At 42.5% G+C, this 26,771-nt stretch overlaps 2 protein-coding genes across 5 annotated transcripts in view; one reads left to right on the top strand and one right to left on the bottom strand.

Annotated features, from left to right (window-relative positions):
• Positions 1 to 4,760: 4,760 nt before the first annotated feature.
• On the bottom strand, positions 4,761 to 9,014 carry RAMAC (RNA guanine-7 methyltransferase activating subunit). Of its 2 annotated transcripts, none has more exons than XM_053988321.1 (3): positions 8,937 to 9,014; positions 7,455 to 7,629; positions 4,761 to 5,891 (listed from the first exon to the last, which is right to left on the bottom strand). In XM_053988321.1, exons 1-3 carry the CDS (start codon positions 8,995 to 8,997, stop codon positions 5,702 to 5,704), a joined length of 426 nt encoding a protein of 141 aa, XP_053844296.1. In that variant the 5' UTR covers positions 8,998 to 9,014; the 3' UTR covers positions 4,761 to 5,701. The 2 variants fall into 2 exon arrangements, with proteins under 2 accessions (XP_053844296.1, XP_053844297.1); XM_053988322.1 differs by lacking the exon at positions 8,937 to 9,014 and adding an exon at positions 8,562 to 8,865.
• A 16,876-nt stretch (positions 9,015 to 25,890) lies between these two features.
• The window catches only part of HOMER2 (homer scaffold protein 2), a 53,329-nt gene continuing 52,448 nt past the window's right edge, over positions 25,891 to 26,771 (top strand). The window contains exon 1 of one of the 3 annotated variants that reach the window (XM_053988318.1): positions 25,891 to 26,082. In XM_053988318.1, the coding sequence (XP_053844293.1) occupies positions 25,991 to 26,082 (92 nt within the window). In that variant the 5' untranslated portion in view covers positions 25,891 to 25,990. The remainder of the gene's footprint in view (positions 26,083 to 26,771) is intronic. The other 2 variants (XM_053988319.1, XM_053988320.1) reach the window with 2 other exon arrangements.

Here is a 26,771-nt window from a genome sequence, read left to right as displayed (position 1 = left end):
CAGCACTCAAATCTCAACAGTTACTCTGCTTTGCAGGATACATGGGGAAACAGCCATGAAAGAGTTCTTTAGCTCAGCCATGCTCCTTCCCTTCATTGCCAGCACTGTAACAACATCTCTCCACTCCCCTTTGCTCTTAGAACATAAAAAAAATAAATTACTCCTTCTGATGGAAGTATCCTCTGAGCCACAAGCTGGGAGAAATAGGATTTGCCCATGTTGGCAATTTAAGGTAAAGCTCCTTTTCATTCTTACAGGAGTTTAGCTGGGGTTTAGAGGAGCATATGTGTACCCCAGGCTTGAGGCTCCCTCAGCTCACTTCAGAGCTTGTGTTTCAAGTGTGTGGCTTGTAAATGAGTAATATGAGCTTGATCTGAGGAGAACGTGTGTCCCCACAGAGCTCTTGCACTAAACAGATCTAAACTCCAGAGGTTTTCTATGCTGTATTTAAATGCTCATACCATTAAAACCACTGAAGCAGTATTCTTAAATGTACTTTGGTTTAGGTCTCAGTGGCCTTCGTAAATCAAGATGACATGATGACTGGAAACCAGGCCTTTGCTGTGGAAAAAATAATTTTCTTGATACGTAAAAAAGAATATGTAATCATTTGGGGCTGGTTGCTTTTGGCAATTATTACTGTAATTTTATTTTTTCTTAAGCACATTTTCAATAGAAAAATGTATAATTTCAAAGATTTCTTCAGAAACAAACTTCAGGCATGACTTTGGACAAAAAGCATCCACTTTCTGATCATGCTAAACCTGGCCAAAAGTGTGTGAAATGTCTTAAAATATAGTTGGGCTTTTAACTTTTACCTCAGCAGTACTTTTATTAATGAAGCAAAATTGAATTATACAATATACAGCAAAACTCCCCAAAATAAAAGGGAGTCCAAACTTTTTTTGGGGGGGGAAGCCAGCTGCTGATGTATGATTTGATTTAAAAAGGCATCTCTGTGTTAGGATAAAGACAACATTAATTTGTTTTCATGCTAGTCACAAATAACACAGAAGTTATGCATTGAAGATGGTGATATGATTTCTTCTGCTGTGTGTTTATTAGACTTGGAGTAAAACATAGGTACTAGCAACTTCCACCATCTCTTGTAATAAATGTGCATTTTAGCAGGGCAGGGTACTTAGGGGCAAGCTGTACAGAAAAAACACTTTGGCGTTGCTGTTCCACACAAGCAAATGAGGACTGACAACCACTAAGTGCAGTCCAGGCTTTCTGAAGAAAAATATAGGCCATGGTAAACCCAAAAATACATTCCAGCCTGCAGGGCCTAATCGAAAAATAAGCTTCTTGAGAGGCAAGATTATTGTGCACCACCACAGCAGAGTTGCCATTGACTCTCCTGGCAATCCTGGAGCCACTGGACTCGCTTTTGATCTCTAGATTTACCTCTGTGTGTCTGGAATCAGGCTGCATTTTTCCTAGGTGCTTTCAGGGAAACTTGATCTGCCCTATAATCTTGCTTAGCTTCTGGGCATTAGAGCATCAGCGCTGTGCATAATTCAGCAGGGTTATGTAGCTCTCTTCTAACATTCAGGGACAAGGGGACAGATTATAGCAATTTTTCCTGATGGGCAAATGAAAGGCAAAGGAGATGCAGTTTTGCCAAACTGCTCCCAAGGTGGTCAGCACCTGTGGGAGGGAGCAGTCCTGTTTTCCTTCCTTCTTGCTTGATGTTCATACTCCTCTTGTTTGAGTGTTCGAGAAGGTGTGACAGCACAGTTGGACCAGCCAGAAAAATTGCCTGGTGTTGTGTAATTCAGAGATTTTTGTTTTACCTAAGGAGTATGGGTAATGGCAGATAAAGCCTTCTCTTTAATTTGATACAGAAAGCTTTTCCCTTCCAACATCTCAGTATGAAGCAAATGTGGACATGTTTTTAGTTAAGCAGAATATTTATTAGCAAATGAATAGTATGAGTTTAAATATATTCAAATGTATAACTGCTGCAATATATTAAAATATATTTAAACAGTAGGTACAATATCTTCCTTGTTGCAGGAGTTGGATGTTGATTATATCGCAAACGGCATTTAAGATATAATTCGTTGAAATCTCTACTAGAGCTTCTTGAAAGTAGTTCAGCTTCTAACTAACCTTTCAAAGCACATCTGCACACTTCTGTTCCCAGCTGCAAAGACAGAATAAAATGGAGTTTGAATAGCACTGAAAACTTGTAAAACTGGATCTCACAAATCACAGTGAGATTTTTTTTTTTTTACTGTGCATGTTCTTTTGCATTTGAGTTTCTAGGGGCTTAGCTGTGGTTTTTAAAGCCTTTATCATTTTTAAAATGCTAGTCAAGAAATTGTACAAAAGCTATTGATTTTTCTTAGTTATTTGCCACAGTACCTGTAATTTAGCATGATTATTCTTCAGTATCAATTAACAAGCCATGCAAAATCACTGTATGTGTTCAGGAATGGATTTAGAACTGCTGCGAAGCCCTATTCAGAACTTTGCATTCACACTCTTGGTAACATGGCAGTCATTTTTTAATACATAACACTTACCTTTGTTTTATTCATGATAATAATGTTGTCTGAGCAAATGTCAGATGGAAGAGATCTCCTAAAGTCAGATTCCAGACACTGAATTTTAATGTTTACTCTGCAATGTCCAGCATAGTTAAACAATTGTACTTGAAGTTGCAAATATTAAAGTTACCCAGCTTCAGTTTTATCACCTGTAACACACTGTAATGCACAAACTGTAATTGCACAAACTGTAATTGCAGGCAATACTCAACTGGTTTTGTTTAGCTTGACAGAGACAGTAAACTGGACTTTTTCATAAATACAATTAATCTAAGTGGAAAATTAGGTACTATATTTTCAATTTTATATATCATTCTGTCTGGTGCATGTATTTAGCAATGTATTCATCTCCTCCCACCTCTCCAAATTAGACTCTTGCCATAATTGTTCCAAGGAAAAGTTTTATAAATGATACAAACTCTTAAGGTTATGTTGAGAGCTCTGCTGGTAAGGCATATGGGAATTATGCATATAAAAACACAAACTGGGAAGTCGCACTGGCCTGTCTCTCTCCTGATCTCAGTCAAGGAACTCCAAATAAGAAAACCAAGATGAGGAAATGTGTGGTTCTATTTCATAACTTCCACCTAGAGCATCCTCGTCTATCTCTTCTACAGTTCACCCACAATGCTGAAGGTTGGATTTGCCATTTTCTGGAATACTACACCCCCTGGCATTTTTTGGCATGCTTTGCTGCACAGCCAGCAAAGTGGGATTCATAATGCTGTCATGAAGACAAGGAGAGAGCTGCAAAAGAATTTGGGGAGACCTTAGATCACCTTCCTTAGAAGAGGAATGTCCTTCTCTTTTCTTCCTAAGAGACTTTAGAGTACCTCCAGGGGCTACAAAAGAGCTGGAGAGGGACTTTAACAAAGACATGTAGTGACAGGACAATGGGGAATGGCTTCAAACAGGAAGAGGGCAGCTTTAGATGATACTAGGAAGAAATTCTTTCCTGCAAGGGTGGTGAGACACTGGCACACATTGCCCAGAGAAGCTGTGCATGCCCCATCCACTGTGGAAGTGTCCAAGGTCAGGTTGGATGGGACTGAGCAACCTGTCTAGTGGAAGATAAGGCAGGGGTTGAAACAAAATGATCTTTGAGATCCCTTCCCACCCACTAGGACTCGTTATTCACTAGCTGAAAGATAATCAAAATAATAAAATAGTTATTGAGCTTGAGGAAAGGCAACAGATGAAACAGATCTGTTCTTTCTGCTGGGTTTCATTTCAACCTGTGATGCTACTCCAGATGGTGTGGAAGAACATCCTGGCACAGCCTGACTTCCTGGCAGTGTCAGGCTCTTTGCAGGAAGAGATGCACTCCCTTCTTGGAGGGGAAGCCTGGGGTATTTGGCACTTTGCACATGATTCTCAATTAAATGGGAATTTCATCAAGGGTACCGACTTACAGGCTCTCTACAGAGCAGATGTAAGAACTTTGCATGATCTTGTATTTCTCCCTTTGTAAAGGCTTCACTATATTAATGAGGGCTCAAAGGAGTGCATTTCATCCACTAGAACTCCTTAGAGGAAAAACCTCTTTTGAAAAGACTTCTAACTGAATTTGAGGTAAATACTTCAGGGAGTAGGATATTAAAACCTGTATCAGAGCTAACAGTATTATATGAAAAGCAGACAACAAATACTTAGCAGGTAGGTGAAGACACTTGTGTACCACAGCCTATGTAAAAGCTACATAGAGTAACTGTTTCTGTGTAAACACGCCCTTTAGCTCTTAAAAACAGCTGATGAGCTGAGGGACTCTGCTTTTGACTTCTGTACTTTGTCTTTTAATCAAGATGCGGTTATTTGCACTCCTTATCACATAATGCCATGACTTTTACAGCAGTCAGCAGGGATGGGGCCCTGTTTCTGCACAGCAGCTGAAGAAAATGTCAAGTACAAAGACAGGTGCTGCTCCCTTGATACAAATTAGCTGATCATGTAAGTGGGGAAACAGGGAACTGACCTTCTTAGAGCAAAATGGGGATAGTGGATTAACACTCCAGACTTCTAATTAATCACAATGTGTCTCATCCTTCTGATTGCAGCTGAGTAGGCCAATCTTCTAACTTAAGCCCACAGCTGTCCATATTAGCACTTAGCTGTCAGTCCAGCTCCTTGTTCAGCTGTTGGTTGAGGAGACAATGTTGCAATCCTGAATGTGTCAGAAATAGATTTCAGAAATGCTCAGAAACATCCTTACATGTGAACTATACTTTTATTGTGTGAATACTTAAAAAACCCCATAAATCTTAAATTCTAAGAACTGAGTAACACTTTGCACTGTTTATGCTATTTTTCCATACAGAAAAAAGTACAGACCAGTACTGATCATAGTTCTTTTTTTCTATAACATGCACAAAGTATTTCATACAAAGTACAATAGCATCGAAGTTTTACAGCTTTGCTGAAATGGGAGTTCCAAAATTTATTACACACACACCGAATTTGTTTGAAGATGACACAGATTAATCTAAGTTTGATATTATTTCTCAGGTAAAACTTCTGTATCACTGAACTGCTACAAGAAGATAGATATTTACTTATCTTTTATCCAACTTTTAGACCATGTTTTAAGAGGAATACTTCAAATGCATTGAAGCCACTGAGTCAACAGACACTATGCTGATCCCATAAAACATTTCAGTAATAGGATATCGCTCTTCTCAGTTTTAGGGCATCTGAAACCAAACTGAGCTTCTCACTGTCAAAAGCCAAACTAAAAAAATTCTCTCCACAGAAAGTATGTTAGTTTCAAAAAGAGCTATCTTAAGGCAATGTGCCACTGCTACAGGCTGCATACAAACCACAGCTATCCTGCCCTTCCCTCACCTGTTTTGGTTTCTAAAATGTAACAGAGAAATCTCAGTGATGGAAGAAAATACGTGCACAATACATATTCAGACAAAAGAAGGAGTTAAAAATTTAATCTAAAATCTACAGAGTCTAAACAAACCCCATATAATATGCTTTTACTATTAATAAAGGGAGTTCCCTTTTTCATTTCACACTACATAAAAACAGCACTGCACTGTAACACTGATTCTTCAGTTATCTATAAAACAGTGGAAAAAATAAGAAAACTAAAATCTAACTGAATGTGTTACATAGCATCACTGGATTTTCAAGCCACAAGGATATCAGTAGGGATGGTAACGAGGCCCCGGGTTGTAGGAGTTGTAGCCATATTGTCCGTAGTGGGATGAGTAGGATTGTCCTTGCCTGTGCTGCTGGTAGTTGTTACCCCAGCCTCTGTCTGGCCTCTGATTAGATCTGTAGTCACCTTGCCAGTTGTATCTGTCTCCTCTAAAATATCTGCCATCTTGAAACCTGCAATGAGAAGACAGATCAAAGGCTGACATAAATTATATCAAGGCTAAAAAAATGAATTATAATGAACTCTTATATTTGGCAGTTTTCATGAAAACTGTCATGTAACTGTTAATACACTCAAATACTTATAGGACAAACTCATGAAAACATACCTACAGTCATCTGAGATCACTCATTAATTTCTTACCCAATACAATATTTGGACAGTCTGTTTCCTAACACAAAGTATTCCCAGGCATTAGGTGAACTTCTGGAAGTTTTAAGACAGACTCAAACATACCATAAATCTAAAAATCAACCCCAAGGCACATCTGTAGTGCATCAAAGCCAGGTTCCATCCAGCAACTTCAAGGTTGAAAGCTTTGGCAAAGCAGGCTTCAGTACAGCACTAAGTCTTAGCACTAACAGCACTGAATCCTGGAATTTGAATGTGCCCTAGAATACTACTGCTAAAACACTGCTACTTTATCAGTGGTATTTAGCCATTGTTCAGTCTCAATTTTGTCTTAAATTTGAGACTCAGTCTCAATTTTTGTCTTTCAGCCCTATCTCAATTCCTATCAAGGCTTGAGCTGCCTCATAGTCATTTTGTTTGCAAATGGTGTGGTGCAGACAGACAACATTTGCAAAAAGTTGACTTTGTGACTATAGTGTAGGTGTAAGAGTTCATCAGTTCAAAGAACCAAGAAGTTTTTAAGAACATTTTGCCTGTTTTTATCTGTGATTCTGTGTTTTACTTAATGACGAGCTTCAAAGGTGAGAAAAAGTTACAATGTTGTCCTCCTTTTCCTCAGATAAGGCACAAATCCTATTTAGATATTTAGCTAAGGAGTTTTCCCAGCTGTTGGCTGGACTGAGTTTAACTACTTTATATTAACGGCTGATGTTACTATTCCTAAATGTACTATATGCTATAATTGTTGTTTTTCAGTCACTCAAAAATCTGTCCAAAATTCAGTAAAAAGCTGCAATTACATCTTGAAGAAATAATTCAAAGTGTTTTGCTTTGGCAGGTAACATTGTACTTGCCAGACAGATTGGATGACTGATTTTACAGTCACTTCTACTGAATAAAAGAATTACAGACTAGTCTTTAAAAATACAGCAAATATTTAGCTTACAAATGAAATGCTTTCTGGACAGCTAGTAACAGATAATCACACTAGCAGCTTGTTCCTTTGCACATCTTCCTGCCAGTTATCATCCAGCATAAGATAGGCTGCTTAGTTTTGCAGAAGTTTCATCTTTCCCCTCTGGAAAAATGTTTCTGGCTGAGCAATAACAAACCCCAGGGCAATGGGTTCAGTGGTTCCAGCTCATTCTTTACTGAAAAGCAAATAATTTAATTCTTTTATACACAATGCAAAAACTTTGCCAGTCAATACAGAGAAAATATAAAACCTCATTACTTTTCAGAGAAGACTATTCCCTCTTAAACATAGTTACGTACATATGACAAGGAAATACTTCACTGAACAGAACAGACTCCAATACTTCTGAAATCAATTATCATTTAACTGCACTTTTGAAATGACCACAATTAAAAAGAAAAACCAGTACCGATCTCTGTTTCTCTGGTTGCCACCAGATCTGTTTCTCCATTCTTCAACTATAGGAGGGGGATCTGCAGGGCGTTTTAGGTATTCTTGGTATTCTTCATCATCCGATGTGAATCGATGAGCAAACATCATTTCATAATTTGGAGGCATGTCAGCCAAGGAAGTCATTCTGAAAACTTTAAACATGAACACAACAAAAGTGGCTTTAGCAATGTATGAAGACTCTCGTTATAACAGCTACCAAAATCCAGGTAGTGAAATTGATGGACAAGTTACGCTCAGATTAACACAGCTGTTGGGTTTTGGGAAGACAGCATAGATACCTCACCTCACAGGAAAAAGTACTTCAGAACATGCTCTCCATCTACTCCTGACAATGACTTTTGACAGGAAAATAATTCCTACAATCAACTTGAAAAGTTTGCTAAGGTAGAATATCATGCAAAGCCTATTGATACACATAATCATCAAGACAGGCAAAATAATCAGATTTATTCACAGTAATTTATGTGCTAATAACTTGATTCAGGGAAAGGTCAGCACCTAAGAGGATGCTAAATTACCTCATAATATGCCTATCTGATGGGATTTGTGTTTAAGGCCTTAGTTTCCTTATTTTTGTATACGTGCATTTGCCATTCACGTGTTGGTGTTACGGGGTACTGTCCATCAGCAAAATATGCTCTTAATAGCAAATCAGAAAGGCTCTAAGCCCACTGTTTTAACGAGCCCCACATAATTTAGAGCATTTACAGTATCTGGTTCTGGACTCCCAGAATAAGCTCTTCTGCTGTCTCCCGAAGATTTGCTGGCAGGACCCCAAGGGCTAAAATATACAAAATATACACCAGTCTGGGGCTTCTGCCCGCTGCACCCACGGGGCTCGGGTCGGTGCGGTGTTCTCGGGGAATGCGTGCGGTGCTCCTGCGGCCCCGTTCCCCTGCAGCACCCTCAGACACTGGTGTCTGCTGCCGCAGAGCCCCGGGCAGCCTTCCCCCGCCAGGGACACAGCGCACACCGCCCTGAGGCAGGTGTAGGAGTTATCCCTGCAGGAATAACTCATCCTCCTTTCCTTTGCCAGGAGCGAAGCTCGTTAGTTTTTTATTACCGGCTATCTCTAAGGAACTTCGCTCCTCAAGTCTACGGCAGTCGAGGTGAGGGCGGCGGGGGTAGCACTGCCCTGGGGACCCGCCGCTACAGCTTCTCCTGAGCAGCTGGAGGTGCTCCCCTCCATAAACAACAGTTTATCCTGTTAATATCATATTCATCCCGGGGGGGCCCGTACCGGGGACACCCGGCACCCCCCTGCACCCGAGGCCAAGCAGAGAGCGACGGAGGGGGCTGGCTGCCCCCGGGGCGCTCCGCCGGAGCCCCCTCCCCTCACGGCGGGCCGGACAGAGCTGAGGGGGCCGGGGGGTCGCTCCCTGTCCCTCCTCCTTCACAGCCTCCCTCCTTCCCCCGCATCCGCCCCGCCGCCCCTCACCGCGCCTCAGCCGCCGGAGCTGCCGCCGCGATCCCGCCTCTTCCGGGGCGGGACAGCGCATACCGGGGCGGGACGGGGCACACCGGGGCGGGACAGGGAACACCGGGGCGGGACGGGGCACACCGGGGCGGGACAGGGGATTCTGGGCCGGGACAGGGAACACCGGGGCGGGCGGAGCGGGCAGGGGTGGAACCAGCGATTCCCTCCGGTAAGGGTTGGATGCGAAGCGCGTTGGCAGGAGGAGCATTGAGCCTTGCGTGGCGCTGTCCTTCGCTGCCATGCGGGTGTTAAGGAGGTGACACCTGAAATGTTTGGGTTTTAACCGAAAGGTGCAAATGAAAAAGGTGAAGTCAGCATGGCGTCAGTGGCTGTCTATAATGCCATTTAAGTGTATTTCTGGTATAAAAAAGCTTCGGGATGTGTTGACTGCTACGTGAGGAAGGTAAGATGACGTGAAGCTTTTTTGGCTTCCGTGTAAACCAAAATAATTCTGTGCTGGCGCCTGCTCCAGCAACACATTTACGCTGCCACCCAGTGCTGCAGATAGCAGTCAGTCTTGTCACCCTTCATACAGATGAAGTTACGTGTGAGCCTCAGAACTTCAGGCTTGTCACCTTTAATACAGATGAGGTTAGGGCTGGTGGCATCAAGACCTTCCCGCAGCAGAAATGGTATCGGTGTCCATGGTCCCCAGTTTGCCTTGTTCCCACAGCGCCGATGTCTTTGCAGTGCTAACTTCCACAACACTTAAGCTGTGGCAAGCACATTTCTCTCTCTCTCAGGATTTTTTATTGAGGGGCACAGAGAGAAATGAAAGAGAAAACAATTTCTATTTCTGCTCCTTGTTTTTCTCTTGTGGAATGTGTTTGGAGAATTGTTTACCCAGAGTGAGCTCTTGGTTGGACCATGGTGGATTGTTTGGGCCTGATGGCCAATCGGATCCACCTGTGTCTGGGCTCTGGCGAACAGGGTCACGAGTTGGGAGTGGGGAGATATGATAGTTAGAGAAAGTAGCATGTAGTATTTAGTATCCTCTTTTATATAGCATATTAATGTATTATAACATAATTATAATAAAGAAATCATTCAGCCTTCTGAAATGGAGTTAGACATCATTCTTCCCATTGGGTTCACCGACATCTACAACACTTAAGCCAATGATTTTTAAACGGTGTCTTGTGATGTGTATAATAAATGGTTTGTTTTTGTTTTTTTAAAGGGCACTTTCAGACAGCAATGGCTTTCTACAAGTTCTGCTAGAGATTCTGTTGCTCGTGGGCACTAGCAAAGCATAGAGACTAATAATCAGGTAGGTCACTTGAAACAAAATACCCCAGCAACAGCAATAGCAGTATCCAACTCTCCAAAAATATTAGAACGAATAAGTGCCCTTTGTTTGATATAAACAGCAATAATGACAATCTGCTCTCCTGTGAGATCTACAGCAGGTGTGTATTGTCACTTGCAGAACAGGAGACGATGACCTCAATCCAAATAGCATAATGCAAACACCTTAGCCTGGACAGCTAGTTCTGAGCCAAACAAATTTTCATTGAGGCTGAAAAATAATATCTTTTCACTTAGGTTTTTCCCTTATAATCCCTCTCCTACTGACTGCCTCTTTGAAATAGGCAGAAGTAAGTTGGGTTTTATTTCTTCTCCAGACTTGCTTCATTTTCATCACTGGATATTGCAGTTTCAGGTGTGTCTACAGAGGATTTCATGCATAAAGGAGATGATTCTTAATAGAAGGTACACACTTCTTTATTTTTGAGGCTCTAGTCTGCTGTTTCATGGGTGACATTTCTCATTAAAAGATCAAACTTAATATTAAACCTTTAATTATAGACTGAAGTCATCCATACATGTCCATAATTTAGGCATAAATATAAGTTCTGTTGAAGGCATAGGCCCCTTGTAATCCTATAAGCAGTATATTTCACAAATTACAGTATTGGAAAGGTGCTCTCATCAGCACATTTTGCATAGAAAAACACTTGCAGGGAATGGCTAAACCAGTGTGCACACAATTATATATAATATACATTTATACATGATACTTTTGCTTTAGTTCTTTTTTGTCACAAGTCTCTATGACTGCTTTGGGTTATATCAAGAAGGAGATCATGATCCAAGCAATATCCTAAGATTTCTCATAGATGTTATTCTGAAATTCAAACTGCATATAAAAAACCTGAAGTGACAGATGATTTTTAAAGGAATAAAGGCACTCAGAAATGAGTATTGTCACCGAGTAGAACTTTCAACACCCACTAAATGCCTCACATAGCACATACCTACAGACTAGGTACCTAAGTGCTTAAAAGGTCAAGCTCCAAGTGTTGTCAAGACAGAGAAATTGATAATCCACTCTTGCAATCTTTCTGCTCACTTCAAGGCTCTCTGGGTAATTAATGTGTTTTTGTGTGAACACGATCTCATAATCAGCATTTCTGAAGTCTACTGCAGTGTGATAAAGCCTCAAAGGGTTTGCTTTTTTCCTGTAGATTTCATAATGTTAAATAATGTGCTGTTAGACAAAGTCTTATCTTCTAAATTTTTAACTAAGACTTTTTCCTTGTAGCCTATTGGAAATTAATTAAGCTTTTTTAGAATGGATCTTCCTGGCTGAACAAAGGAGTATGTGCTAAAACTAGCAAAGTCTTGTTTGCCTTGAAACAATGGAAAATGACAGGGGGGTTTGTAGCTATTTTGCCTTGATAACTCTTGCTGTTCTGTCACAGGACTTTGTATTTGATATTTCGCCTAAATCCCCAGCTTCTGGACTCATGTATTTTCTTTATACTCAACTTTCATTTGAAAATTAATTTCTAACCCTTCTTATTACAGACAGTTCTTAGGTAAAGAGGTAGGTCTGCTCTACAGGATAACCAGCCTATACCAAGGAGCAAAAGGAAAACATTGTTAAAATTTTATTTGTTTAAAATTTTATCTATTTTGCAATTTTCTGCTATCTTTAAGACTGTGTTCATTGCTCTGTCTCAGTAGAGCTTGACAGCTGTGACATTTTTCATGAAAAGTCAGCATGTGTCTATCTCAGTAGCAAGGGAAAAGGAGAACTAAATTTTTTTTTTTTTTTTTTTTTTTTTTTTTTTTTTTTTTGTTGGGGGCATTTCTATATCTTTAAACAGGCGGAATTAATTTTCTCTAGTGTTAATATCAACTCTGAGAAATCAACTAAGAAACTAACATCATTTGTAATTGGGGCCTGTCTGACTGAGGGAAGATTTGTCTATAAACAAATAAGCAGCAAAGCCTCCATAGATGGTTATGGATCCTGCTGGGGATTTTTAATAACAAAGTAACATTTCAGAAAATATTTTGGTGAAAATTTGTCTTCAAAACCCTGATTTTTTTCTTAGCTTGCTGAAACTCCTCAGTGGTTTCCTATCAGCCAATTTCCCTGTCTCCCCCGTTATTTTTGAATGTCTCAGTTACTGTGTAACTGAAAGCCTGGTTTGTTTGTACAAGGAAACCTGATTTCCCCAGGTAATTTATTCTAGGAAATGGTGATGTCTGGCACAGCTAGGGAGAGCAAGACTTTGTGTCCTGGCTCCAGCAGGTACAAAGGGCATGCGTGGCAGCATCGTTATTGATTACCCATAAAGGAAAGCTGTGTTTCTGTGGGCACCAGAGGCTGTCACACCACCAGGGGACATCTGAGCAATAACGAGTGCCAGGTCATTCATTGCACTGGGAGGTAGGTAAGCAGAGATACTGCTTAGCCAATCTGCAGAAATATTGGGGGTTGTGCTCTTTCTCTAGGATCTTCTGTGCTCAGAAGATGAGCTCTCATCATGGGATTTTATTCCTTGTCTGGACAGGATTATTGCCTAGATGAACCTCACTTAAATAACAACAAAGACGGAAATACAACAGCTGCTGCTGACAAATGCCTCCGAAGCCCGTGCAACTCTTCTGTCAGATCTCTGCTTTGCCTTTGCTGTTATACTGTACAGTATCACTGAGCTTCAGAGTGTCTTTCACACACCTCCATATGGCGTTGTAAAGTGAAGTCCATAAAGGAACAGACTGCACATTTCTAAAGACTTCACTAAACTTAATACAAGAAATGTTTCCTTCCCTTAACAATGACCTTTAAATGTTAACTGGCTAAAAAAATAACATTGTCCTTTTTTGAAAAAGGGAAAAATGCAACTCTTGGTGCTTGATTGTGTTACAGAATAACAATTTTGGTGCTCCGGGGGCCCAATTCCTTTGCGTTAAGTTTACAACAGTGCTTGCTTCCTAATTTATGCCAGTATGAAAGAAGGCCTTTAATTTCCCTAAGAGCTACTTCTGTTGTCTTTTGAAAATCACCGTCGCATTAAATTATATTTCTAGCATATTGCTCTTAAAATCTGACTGTCATCTATCCATATTTATAAACATATATACAAATTAAAAATCACTACATTCTAGCTGCCTTCTTTTATTTTCACCTTTTAAACTCACTAAGCCAGCTATGCCCTTTGGGGTCTATAAGAATGAATCATTTTTATTATTTTTTTCTCTCTTAGACAGTAATTACAGGGTAGTATGCTGTCTCTGGTTTTTAATATTATGGTGCCATTTTAATCCAAGGTGCAACACCATTAACTTCAGCAGAGTTACACTAGCAACGAATTTGTCCCCAGGAGGTTTTCCCAAATGTTCAGTTCTTTCCTTGTGATTACCCAGAGGAGTGGAGAAGAAGAAGGCAAGACAGAGGACCCTTTGATAGGAGGAATGTAGTTCAAAGCGAAGTCTTGTTGCTGCCACTCATGGTGCTCCATATGTTCTTCATTTGGGGTGGAGGTGGGTTAGACCCCGTGGGGCACACATGCTGGGGCTGGGGGCAGGCAGAAGTTTAACACAGCACATCTGGTGCACAGGTTATGTCATTTCCTAGATGTAGGTACTGTACAAATTGGAAGGAAAAAAAAAAAAAAAAAAAAAAGAAGAAGAAGAGAAAAAGTGGGAGGAATATTCAGGCACTTTAAGTGTAGTTCTATGGAACTGCTTGAAAGTGGAGTAGCCAAATGCTTAGATATCAAACTCATTATGATCATCATGCTGTCTCAACTCCAACTCAGATGCTTTTTAGATGTCAAGTAATTCTGCAAGTGGGGATGTGTGAATCAGTGCTACCATGGATTACCTATTGTTAAGACAGTTTCAAAATATAAAGAAGTTACTTGCAGAAGTTTCTAGCACTAGATTTTATTCATACTCGATTTTCTTTTACAGTTGGATATTTAATTTCAGTTTTATCGCATATCTTTTGTCCATATCCAGTCTAAAACATTCAAATCCTCTGCAGTATGGAAACACCAAGTTGTAAGTTAAATACAAATTAGTAGTACCCATCTGAGTTTGGAAGGGGAATTGAGAGCATTTCCTCTTTGCTGTCAGGAGCAGAGAGGGACAGGAGGGTAGCAGGGTAGGGGCCCATCCCACAGCCCTGAGCAGGGCTGGCCATTGGCAGCTGACGGAGCTCAGAGGGGCAGACAAGTTCACGGGGATGAGACAAGTCCAAGGCAAAGCAGAAACTCAGGTCAGCACGTGGGTCAGTGCCCGGATGAACAAGCCCAGCAGGGCTGGGCAGGGACCGAGGGCCCCCATGCCTGGGGCAGGGGGGCCCAGGGCTGGTCGTGCCAATTAAGGGCTGTCAGTGCATTCAGGGCCCCGGCATGCACATCTGGTAGCAATTGCTGCTGTGTTTAAATCAGAAACTCAGATCCTTGCAAAGCCCAGGATCTAGCAGGGGGAAGTGGTTCTGCCTTTCAGCAAAGGTGTAGCATTTCTCCTGGCTTGGACACTTGATGCAGTTTGCCTGTTGCATTCCAATCAGTTGCCTCGGATACAAAGTCAAATATTCAACCTCTAAAGAGGATACCTAGGTCTCCTGTTTTACTCCCAGACTCCCTTCTCAGGAGGGTGACATTCTGTGGGCACTGGAGCATTGCCCTGAGGCTCCCGTGCTCACTCTGAGGCCCAGGTCTGAAACCTGCCCTTAGATGTGCCATGAAGCCCCTGCTCCCGCCTGTCCTGTCCCTGTGCAGAGTGTGAGCACGGGTTCAGGTTCTGCTAAAGGCACTGAAATAGAACAGCATTTCAGGGCCTTGCTCCCTCTCAAGTCGAGGTCAGTGGAACTGGTCTAATTAATTCTCCCTCCGTCATTTACTAAACATGGCTCTTCCCAGATGGCTTTACCAAGAAGCTGTTAGCACAGGAACTGGTCTCCCTTCTTTCTCTTGTAAGGAGAGTTCCTGAATGTTCTTTGCAGCTCCTCTTAAGTTTAAGGGCCATTAGAGAAAGCAAGAGCTGAGCTATAGGCCAGCTTTATACTAACTCAAATTGAGAGTGTCTTTTTAGTGTTAAAACCATTTTTAAAAGTTGCAAATCAGAATTTTCCAGTCATACCAATCAACATTGAGACCACACTGTGCTACAGTGAAATAAGGTATAAGTGAATTAGCTGAGCAGCAGAGAAGCCTGCAGGATTTTGCAAAGATGGGCTGAGCAGTCTGCACCCTGTTAGGAGCACTCCTCTGTGCATCCCTGCATTGTGCCTTGCCCTACACAGAACCTGGAAACTCTTTGACAAGGAACTATCTTTTCAGTTCATGTCTGTGCTGTGTAGAGCTTGATGCTTTTCTGGGGGTCTGGGCCAACACTGCTCAGAGCAGTAACAACTCTCCCTCCTGTTACTAAATTAGGACTTGAGATCATTCTTTCCAGCAAACAAGGGTTCCTAATCTTTCAGGAGATTATGTATTGGCTGCCACCCCTCTGCACCCCCTCCTGCCCTCCCGAGGCACCCCTCTGCCTCAGATGTCAAGGCACAGCATCCTTTCCTCCCTTAGTTCTGCTGTAATTCCTTCTCCATCTTTTCCCCAGCTTCCTGCAGCAGTTCCCTCTCCTGGACCATTTCCACAGTGCTGTTGTTCCCTGTGGCCCTGCTCACCCTTCCCGTTTCAGGTCTCCCTTTCCTGCTTTCTTGAGTTGTAGCTGTTTCTTCCCTTTCCCCACTCCACCTGCAGAGCTCTGCTGTGGAGGCAATCAGCTGCTTAGCAGGGCAGTGCTCAGCTGAACTTTCTGATGCTGGTGGGGAACTAGTGCAGAAGATCTTGCTGACTACTTGACAGTCTGAACTTAAAAAATATAGAGGTATTATCATGGAAAATTCATAGTTCTGATGGAGCTTCTGATGGAGGCTCATTAAAAACAAGCTAAGAAAATCTCACATATAAATGAAAAGCACATAGTAGATCGTGGTGATATGCTGAATATGATTGTTTCTTATTATGCTATGGCTGCCCATTTTAAGAATAATACACAGTTATTTTCTTGGTCTTAAATGGTAGTGTGGAGATATCACAAACCTCTCAAGTAAAAACTTTAATTAAAAAGCAAACATTAATCTCCAAGCAGTAGCATCTGCAGCATATTGCAAGATAAGACTTCACCAACCTGAAGAACTAAGCACGATTCTAATTAAATCAGGGGAAAAAATGATGAACTAGATATAGGATTTATTTAAGGATAGCAGTTATATAAGATATCAAAGATCTCACAGTTGCTATTTGATGGGAAATGTTGCTGCCAGATCTCACAGACTATTTCCAGGGAGCGAAATCCTTGTTCCATTGGTTCCAAGTACTGTTGTGATTTTGCATTCCATGGGATCAGGACTTTGTGGTGGCTCTGTTTGACGTGGGAGCCCCATTGGCCCTGTTGAAAGCTGCAGATGATCCAGCAAGGAAGCAACGTGTTCCCGTGTCATGCGGAACCACCACACTGCGTGTGCTGCTGCTCTTCCAGTGAGGCACCAATACAAAGTCCTGACTATTTATGGTTGTTTAAGGTCCCAGCACAACTTTTGAAAATTAAGTCTCTTAATCCCTGTATGCTGGCCAAAATCTATTTTAACTGATGCCATTCAGCATTTCCTATATTGTTCCAGATGAAGATAGTGTTGGCCATTGCATCCTGTTTCAAACTGCATGCTGGACTCCTCTGTTTTGGAACAGCTGATATTTTCCAGAAACACCATGCTGCGCTGATGTGTGAAGTGATCTCTGTGTATCCCTCCTTGTGCCACAGGAATGGAATGAGGATTAATCAATTATGACCAAATCATACTCCCAGTGAAGTCAAAAGAAGGGTTTCTTTCCATGGGTATCATGGGGGCCAGGGCTGGCTTTTGTTTGGATGCTATTGCTTTGAGATACCTGCATGTAAAAACAAAGGAAAATGCAAATCATCACCTTGTTGAAGGTGTCTGTGTAGTGAGAATTCCTTTAGCTGGAAATGAAAATGCATTTTAACAGCTGTTTCCTCAAGAGTTTAGTTACTTGTCACAGCAGGCATTATTGTGCTCGAGGAAATTCTGGTTTGTTGAATGTGGCTTTAAGCATGTGGCGCTGGCTGGCATTTGTGGCTTTGCATGTCCTGTGCATTCAAAACATGCTTTGTTATGCTTCCAGGGCTGGCTCCTGCTCTTTCCCAGAACAGCTTATGCTGTGGAATTGTATCTCAAAAGCCATGTTCTTAAATCCAGCTACAGTTGAGCCTTAAATATTGGAAAAACATCGAATACTGAACAAAAATAGCTGCAGGTTATTCTCTATGAACAAGATTTAATTATTTTGGGAAAAGGAACAGGGTCTTAAAAAGAGCAATTCTGGCTAGATTCCTAGGAGACTGCAAAATATTTCTTGCTTAGATGTTCTGTCACATACCACTTATGATGTCACATTTAGAACTGTAAATCCATTTACAAGTTGGACAAATGATATCACTGAAAAACATTTTTGGAGGATCACCTAACTTCTTCCATGCAAACATAATAATAGCACATCCCTCATGCAAATATAGGAAAGAGTGGTCATTAACTATTTTGGGAAAAGGGTACTCACCAGATGGACACAGAGAGAATATTCAGTCAGAGAAGAAGAAGAACAGTAATAAATATTATTACAGGTGAGTATGGATGAAGATTAGCCTATTCCTGCAGAAAAATGATCAAAATAAACTTAGAAAAATGTTGGTACATTTACAACAGAAATCATGTGCTCTTCTGCAAAGAGCCAGTAAATGAATAGAGGACATGCACCATCCATACTTTGTAGTGTTGACTTCATTTTCTCGAGTATGTAGAAAAGGTTTTGATTTGTGTATATTAGTATTTCTTTGTTGGCTAAAGACTAAATTAAAGCAAAACACAATTAAAAGCTTTTCTGGAAGTTGTAAGTGTTCTGCTCCCCTTTGTTCAAGTCTCACAGTGTTAAACTGAATTGTTTGGTGTCATCTCCCATGGTAGTGCACAGTGACCGCTCCCCTGGCTCCAAAGCCCAATCTCAACTGTGGATGAAAAACTTGGTTTAACATTACCCACAGCTGCTGCTGCCTGCCGTCCTTTTCCTTCTAAACCTAGGAAAGGACTCTGGATCTAGAGAGTGCTCCTCTGTGTGCTTCAGCTGCAAACTGTCTCTAAAATGTTTGGGTTTTAAAAAAAATACTTGCGTTGATTAAAATTTTGCTCTGATTTTACAAAGAGTATGGATTTTATACATCCCCCCCAAGGACCATGACATTTCACAAGAAAAGTGGAATCTGTGCTTACCATTACATACAAGAACTTTATAACTTCTGTTATGTAGAATTTTGCAAGATTGAATTTAAGAGTGTTGGCAGTAGATACTTTCTGATAAGAAAAGTACTGAACTGAAAAAAGAAAAAAGCAATTATGTTTGTTTAACTGATTGATAGCATTTATGTATTTTGTCATCCAGGTATTGTTGCAGGACAAAGTAATATTGGGTAGAATTAGGAATGCAGAAACATTCCTTGAACTCTCCAGGAAGATACCCAGCCCAACTTGCAACCCAACTGAGGCCTTTAAAATGCATTTTCTCATCAAGGTGTTCCTGGTATCTTTCTTTGTGTGAGCTGTAACCTTGTTATTCTATTGTCAAATCACTATTCTTTACTTTTTGAGATCTGAGTTTTTAGTGTAGTAAAACCAGCATGATTTGTGGCCCTCTGGCTTCACTTTTATTATTGATTAATTATTGTAGTTTAGCAAGACTTAGACAAAAAGACTGGTATAGGTCAAGGTTTTTAACTTTTCTTTAACTTTATTTGAAAGTGATATAAATTAAGGTCAGTAGGGTTTGTTTATTTGTTTGTGGTTTTGTGGTTTGGTTGTTTGGTTTGGTTTTATTGTTTTTCTTTTCTAATTCTCTTTGGAAGCATAAAGACATTACCCTGCTTCTTAAATTAATTTCAATTGTTTTCCATAGGACGGTCTGCAAGGTGGAAAGCTCAATACTTTTTTCAGAGGATGGTGCAAAATATCGCTTTTGTGGTGACAAACAGTTTTCTTCACAAATGAAAATTATCCCTGTTTGTGAAAAACACCCATAGTCCTGGGCCCTTCCAACTTCCAATCTCTGAGCCAGGTCTGACTTCTCTAAGTCGAGGTATTTTTTACAACTGGAGGAGAAAAACCTTGTGCTGTGGTGTCCCTTGTGTCTTTAAGAACTCAGGTGAGTTGTTTGGGGTACTCACCACGCAGGGTGGGGTACTCAACCATCAGGTTTTGTAAATAGACTTGAAATCCTGGGTGACTTCATTCCCACCTGGCACTGTCTGTGCTGCTCAGTCCTTGGAGAATTCATCCAGGCAAAGAATCCACACACCTCAGCCCACAAGCAAATGCAAAAGCCTTTGGGCATTCCTGGAAATGAATCAGACCTCTGCTGTGCCCAGGAAATGTCTTCCCTTTCCAGTCGAGCAAGCAAGGGGCTGATTACAGGTTAAAGTCCACCAATGAGTGATGCCCAAAGAAACACAAAGAATGAGGTATTTTGCACCAGCCTGAGGTACAAATTCCCACAAACAGCCAAGGCAGCAGTTCTGGAAAACAAAAACACTCTGAAATGTCTGGTCTCAGCCTCTCTTTCTCTATAGTGTTTCCTTGAGAGGAAGACAATGGGAACACAGTGATGAGTGACCCTTGGAGGTAGCTGGGGGATAAAGACCTGCCTGCTGGCACACACCGGCCCTGGGAGAAGGGTGGGGGGAAACAGGATGGCTTGGAGAAGGATAGGCTGAAAAAAGAAAAAAACACAATTCTCACTACAGTCTCCAGGAACACCCCACATTTCCTTCTCATCCCCTCCCCTGGCTCCTGCACTGAGCCTGGGGGGATCTTTTCCACCTCCCCATCTTTTTCTGCCCCCGTGCAGCAGGACCCCCTTGCCCAGCTCAGCACCCAGAGCAGACACTGCTGCTGTCCTGGAGAGCCCGCCACAGCCAGCACAGCACAGTGGGCAGATTGGGAAGGCAGTGTTGAAAATGCCACTCTGTGGTTGCTTGGAAATGAAATCCAACTTCAGTATTATTTCTGAGCTTATATTTTTGAATCCAAAATTCCATCTGACGGAAGAGACGGGTATTTAAACAGATGTCTGCAATTTCTTTAAAAAATAGAGATTGAGTTACAGATGGTAGAAAGGGCCTGAAAATTAAAAACTCCCAAGCTACAAGGAAATTTACATGTGAGCAAAATGTTTTGCTGAAATGTATGGTCATACAATTCTGCATGTTTGAAAATGAAGCTTTTTTCACCAAAAATGTGAATATCTTTTCCCTTCTCTATTATCTGTTTCTCTGCTGCAGCCTTGGCTGTCACCATCATTGTGACAGCCAAGTTGCAATATGAGGGTCCTGTTTTTAACAGACAAGACACACAGTTCTTTCCTTCTCCTTCCTCTTGTATAATTTGGCCTGCCAGGACCAACAATTTTGATCTGAATTAGTTTAAAAGAAAACTAATCTACCCCGTTTGCATAATTGGTGCCTGATTGCTCTAACTCCCATTTCATAAAATGCAAATAAAAGGATTTTTATGATATAAGCCTGGAAGGAAACCAGAGTCAAAATCTGTATTTGCAGATGAAATGGAACCTCTTTTTCTTCTCTGGGGATTTAAAAAGAAAACCCCCAAAATAAATTTTAAGTGAAAAAGCTGATAACTTCTAAAGTGCTGTATGAAATGCAAAGTCCTGCATATTGGAAAGGAGAAATTGAAATCTGGTACAGTTTTGAGGAGCAAGTCAGGATCTGTCTCATCATCTGGGTGACCTGTACATGCCTTTGAGCAGCTTTATGAAGATCGTCACTCATGCATGTGTGCCCAAAAAACAGTATTTTTGTGCATATGAACAAGTAAATAGACTCAAATACAAGATGTGAGGACACTCACATGCAGCACTCATCACCTGCACAGTCCCAGTCCAAACCAGTTCAAATCAGCATGATTCCAGAGCAGAGCAGCAAGACCCACTACGTACAGAAAAAAGCTGTCAGATGACCAAAGTTATTTCCTTTACAGCAGAGTGGACATAATCAAAGTGTCTACCTCAATGAAAACATTAAGGAGAATTGGGATTATCTGTTTGTCTTACCTAGTAAGTACAAAGAAAATGATCTGATGAGGGAACAAGGTTTGCTCCTAGTGTGGCACCTCCTCTACAAATGTTCAGTGTGCATTCCTGGATGTGTCCCAAGCTGGATTTCTAGCAGACCAAAGAACAAAGGAGCCTAGAGGATCTGTCCATTTATTCTCTCTGACTCTGCCAGTGGTCAGCATCTTATACTCCAGCAGCCTCCTATACTCTTACAGCCTCTTACAGTTTTGTAGCCTTCAACTCCTTGCTGGGTACTCACATCCAGGCTGGAGTCCTGTGGTGAGTGCAGGGCATTGTTCTGGTTTTGCTGGCTTTCTTTATGTGTCCAGGTCTTCTCTCTCCAAGATCTTATTTGAAATTATTTTTGGTTGGCTGCATTTGTCTTTATTCAGAAGGCAACATATACCAGTGTGACAATGACAGCTCTTTGCATTTACATAAACATCTGCTTGGATTTGGTACTTGCATTTTTCACAGGATAACTCTTAAAAAAGTGAAGTAGAAACTGGGCATGAACCTTCTATGACTCCAGTTAGACAGGTGTTCATGGCACTAAGTAAATATAAGAATAAACTGCACAGAATAATGACAACATGCAACCCATTTTAAAGTAGATGGACAAATTGCTTTTAAATTACTTTCTCCCTTTTATTTTTTACTTTTAAGGACATAGAAAGTAATCCTATTATATTGGCTTATTTCTGAAGGAGACTGGAGAGGAAAGCTTTTTTTCTTAGAAACCAGATGTCTTGCTGGAGGACTTGTTTAAGGTCTCATGTTTATTGTGAGCTCTAACATTTTAATTGAAAGGACAAGAGTGTTTATTATTTTAAGCAAATTGATCTTTTGTCCTAATTATTTATTAGATATTAGATTAAGTAGGTTTTAAAAACAAATACTGCAAATCAGAGTGTTTTCAACAAAAGTATTTAAAATCCTTTCTTTTCTCAGTTGCTTCACTTTTAACATTTTATATTCAGTGATATTATAATTACATTAGTTCTCCATTTGTCAGGAGATTAAAAAAACTAATTCTCTGTTTCAAATGTAAAAATCAAGAATTCCCCCAAGCTTTTTTTGGTTAAACTCCTGGATAACATTTAAAGATAGAAAATGGTTAGTTATTTGTCAAAGGGGGGAAAAAGGGGAAATGGCAGAATCCTGCTGGATTAAAAAAATGCAGATTTCACCAGTCTACTTGGAAAAAAGAGAAAATCACAGTACTGAATATTTTATTTAATACTATCTGCCATGGGAAATAGAGAGAAAACTACCTTGAAGTGTAATAGTTTAAAAAGACCGAGCAGCAGGTTTTTTCTGCAATAAAATTACATCTAAAATGAAATAGAGTGGCAGAAGACAACAATAGTGAAAACCAAACAAAAGGAGAGAACAGAAACACAGAGAGAGGAAGAGCCCAGTGAGCTCTTTGCTTTTCAGAATGCTGGGTACATAGTCCTGATTGTTAGATCAGCTTTCTGAAAAGGATATTCACCCTGTATCTAGGAATCAAAAAATTATATCTTTAGGAGGCCTGTGGGAATAGGAGAAATTTCTCATCTAAAGTTAGACCCATTTACAGAATGTGGATATTTTTATTCCTCAGCTTGAATCCTACCAAGGGATCCTGTGCCTTCAGTATTTTGAGTGTTCCTAAGCGTGCCACAGCAATAAGGGCACACTTGTGAATACTAAATGAGGACTGAATTACCCTCCTTACACATCCTGTGCCTGAGCCAGCTCGGAAATGAAAGATCATGTCACATATGAAGCTCGAGAACTGATTAATTGTGATAGAATATTTATAGTTCTCATTTCCAGAGAACTGAAAATACCTTAAACAACTGGAATACTAAATTACACAAAAATAATGTAAATCAATGGGAGCTATTCACAAACTGGGACACAGTGATGGTTGAGAGGTTCAAGATGGAACTGTCTGTAGAAAAATTGAAAAAAATTCAATATTGATATTGTTAAATGGTTTGCATGAGATCTGTGCCTTACTCAAATGCATGGGACTTTCACCATTGACTTGAAGTGAGGACAGGGCTTAATCCTCTTTATGGCAGAGAAAGGAGGACCACAGCACTGTGCCACACTTCAGAAGGAGGAGTATCTCATCAATTTGGAAGAACAGTGGGAATTTCAGATGAAGGGACTGCACTTACCCCAAATATGAGCACAAAACTGGGCTAAATTGCTGTCTGCCAGGGAAAATGTCTCAGGGTACTGGAGAAATGGGACTAAAACCCTGTATGTCCTAGAAGACAGTTTTGCAAAGAGCATGAATGAAGTGGGAAGACCTTATGAACAAAGGCAATATACAAAATCTTGTATCATGTGAATTTCACAGGCATTTATGCTTCCATAAACTTAAGCTTTATTTTTATAAATGGGGTTGAAAGCACAGTCTTGAATGCAAGATTGGAAAAAACTAAAAAATTAGAAAATGCTAAGGCAACTGCAGTTCCAACTGCCAATTCTCATCTTAACATGACACACATAGTGAGTGCATTACCCCATTTTGATCCAATTCCATTAGACACTTGTAAGTCTCATGCAGCACTGGTTCATAAAACACAGCTTTTGGATACTCACCAAAATGAGCTAATTAGAGAGGACCAAGACAACTTCTCTCTGATGAATGGAGATTTAACAAAATGTGGTAAATGGTGTAAAAACAGTGTTATAAAATGCTCAGATCCACGGTGAGAGTTTTTTCCACAAGACTTCTACACTGCTGTTTTTACCCTCAGAAAATGTCACCCCTCACTGTGTCCTCTAGAAGAGAGGAATGGTCACATCAAAGCAATATTCAAGGATGCAGGTCACCATCACCATGAAAGATTTGTCACTTTTGCCGTGGCTATCTCAGAGGAAATGGAATCTCACCTTCAGCTGGCAGAACAGGACATAGGAAGTTTTACATCAGTGATTGGGTAAGGAGTTAAGTCTCCTTCAACACCCACAGTAACCCTCTGATTGTGGTAAAGAGAGCAAGTACATGGGAGAGGTGCCATCCTACAGCCTTGTGAAAATGTCTGTGTCATTCACCCTGGTCCTTTTTCCCTCCAATGACATGGACTTTGGGTGTATGGGACTGAAATTCCATTTTGGTGTTCCGGACATCAGGAAATCGTTGTCTGTCAGAAAAGGGGTTCCACTGTCCATAGCTGAAAGGAGTCTGGTTGCTGGCTAAGTTTTTCTTTCAGGATTCCCATGATGTCCCAAGGTAATACTAGGGACACTCCCAGTTATTACACATGAAGTAAAAGCAATCAAATAGAAAACCTTTCTCACAACTCCTAAACTTCCTTGGAAAGAAAGGAAAAATCAACGTGAGATTAAAAAAAAAAAAAAAAAAAAAAAAAGATGAAAATAATCACTCTTGATGGCAGAGTATTAATTATAACTTTGTGTGGGTGAAGTTAAAAGCCTGTCTTATGTGTGAATTGGGCGCATTTTCTCCCCGAAAGAGTAAGTGTGTCTGTGTACACCGTCCTGTGAACACTCAAACGAGCAGGTCCACGGCTCTGCTATGGATTTGTGTCCTGTGATTGCTGGTCAGATGCCAGTGTCACCCTCGTGGCTGGGTAGCCATTACACGGCTCTTCCACGCTAGTCCAATTTTTCCTTCCCTAGTTAGCAATCGTCCCCCTTGATTTTCACGAAACCTACATAATTTTGGGACCCTATGTGGCACAGACTTGCAGCGAGGCTGAGAAGAGCCAAAGGAGATCCAGTCCTCCCGACGGGGTTCACAATTTTGGGCAGAGCAGAAGGGTGCTGCCTGGGTGCGGCCCCTGACCTGCGCTGCGGGGCCGGGTCTGCCGGGGCCGGTGGCCAAACAGGGCAGACCCGGGCCCGTGGCTCGCAGGCTCCGCACTCACGGGCCCCGAGAACGCGGATTCGGAACGCGGGGAGGGCGTGACAGAGGGAGAGAATCGCCCGCTCGTGGTTCACGGGGCATCCCTCGGCGTGGCATCGCCTCCAGTCGGAAGCGCATCCCCGGGACCCGCGCTCGGAGCGCGCCGTGCCCGCGCCGCGGAGCCGGGGCTGGCGGCGGGAGATCCCGGTGCGGGACGGCCGGTCCCGGACAGCCGGTCCCCGGGGAGGGCTCACCCCTCTCGCCGTTGAGGCTCCCCGGCCGCGGGCGGGGCCGCGTGGGGACACCCCACAACTTCACCCGAAGTTCGCTCGCCGCCTCGTCCCCGTTCGGCGGGTCGCCGGCCCCCGGCGAGGGCACCGTGAGGACGAGATGCGGTAACCCAGATCCTCCCGGCGCGGCTCCTCGCTGCGCACCGGAGCACAACCCGCCCACCGCCGGCGGCCCGGGCCCGGGGCGGGGAGCGGAGGGGCCCCGGGGCGCGCCCACCGCCCCGCCCCGCCCGCCGCCCCCGCGCTGCCGCCTGGCAGGGCGGCGGGTGCCGCGGGAGCTGCTCGGTGCCGCCGCCGCCCGGGAGGGAGGTTATGTAAGGGGGGAGGGAGGCGGCGGGAGGAGGAGCAGGACGGCTCTCGCCGCCGTGCAGCCGCCGTGCAGCCGCAGCCAGCCGGGGCCGGGGCGGCCGCATGTGCGAAGTGGGGACGCGGCCGCCGCTGGCCGCCGAGCGCGGGGAGCCGCCCGGGGGTGCCGCCGCCGCCGAGAGGTGCCGAGACATGGGGTGAGTCCGCCGGGCCCCGGCCCCGCGTGGGCACCGCGTCCCGACCCGGCCCCGCCGCAGGTGCGGAGCGGGGAGAGCGCGGCCGCCCCGTGAGCGCTGCCCTGAACGGCGTCTGATAACGTAATTAATCATTGCCGCCCGCTCGGGAGCCGCCGGCGGAGCGGGCACGCCGCGGAGGAAGAGCACCGGCGGCAAAATCCCCGCTGGAAGGAGCGGGGAGGAGCTCGGGATGTCGCGGGGCGGGGGCCGGTGCGGGGCCGCGGGTCCGGTCCCTGGCCGGTCAGCTGCGGGATGTGCAGCGAGTTCATTGTCAGATGTTCCACGCGCTGGTTCTGCGAGAGCTCTGGCTGCTGGAGGCACACGGTAAACTTGCCTGAATTGTGCCAGGTGGTCCCTAATTTGTGTAAATATTTTTCCCTTTTAATTTTTTTTTTTTTTTAATATGCCAGGAGTCTCTAACCACATGTGGTGGCATCTTGGAGAATTCAGCTTGGTCTTTCCAAAAATCAGTCCTGCATATTTGCTATCCTCTAACTTATATGAGGGGACAAAAGCCAAATGCTGGCATTAGGGCAGTTTGTGAACTAAATATCAGGGAACAGAGGTTAAGGTTGTGCCTTTGGCTTGAACTATATATAGGTTAGAGATCCTCTCGACCAGAATGTCTTGGGGGATTCCAAACCCACACA

This window comes from Vidua macroura, chromosome 12 (genome assembly GCF_024509145.1).
Source record: "Vidua macroura isolate BioBank_ID:100142 chromosome 12, ASM2450914v1, whole genome shotgun sequence".
NCBI classification, from domain to species: Eukaryota; Metazoa; Chordata; class Aves; order Passeriformes; family Viduidae; genus Vidua; species Vidua macroura.
This window is presented reverse-complemented; position numbering and strand designations above follow the sequence as displayed.

Bases quoted from the DNA above. Each gene is read 5' to 3' on its own strand.
- RAMAC (XM_053988321.1), bottom strand. From the start codon at position 8,997: ATGCGCTGTCCCGCCCCGGAAGAGGCGGGATCGCGGCGGCAGCTCCGG. The intron at 7,630-8,936 runs GTGAGGGGCGGC...TCATGTTTAAAG, and splicing joins GCTCCGGCGGCTGAGGCGCG to TTTTCAGAATGACTTCCTTG. The intron at 5,892-7,454 runs GTACTGGTTTTT...TTCTCATTGCAG, and splicing joins AACCAGAGAAACAGAGATCG to GTTTCAAGATGGCAGATATT.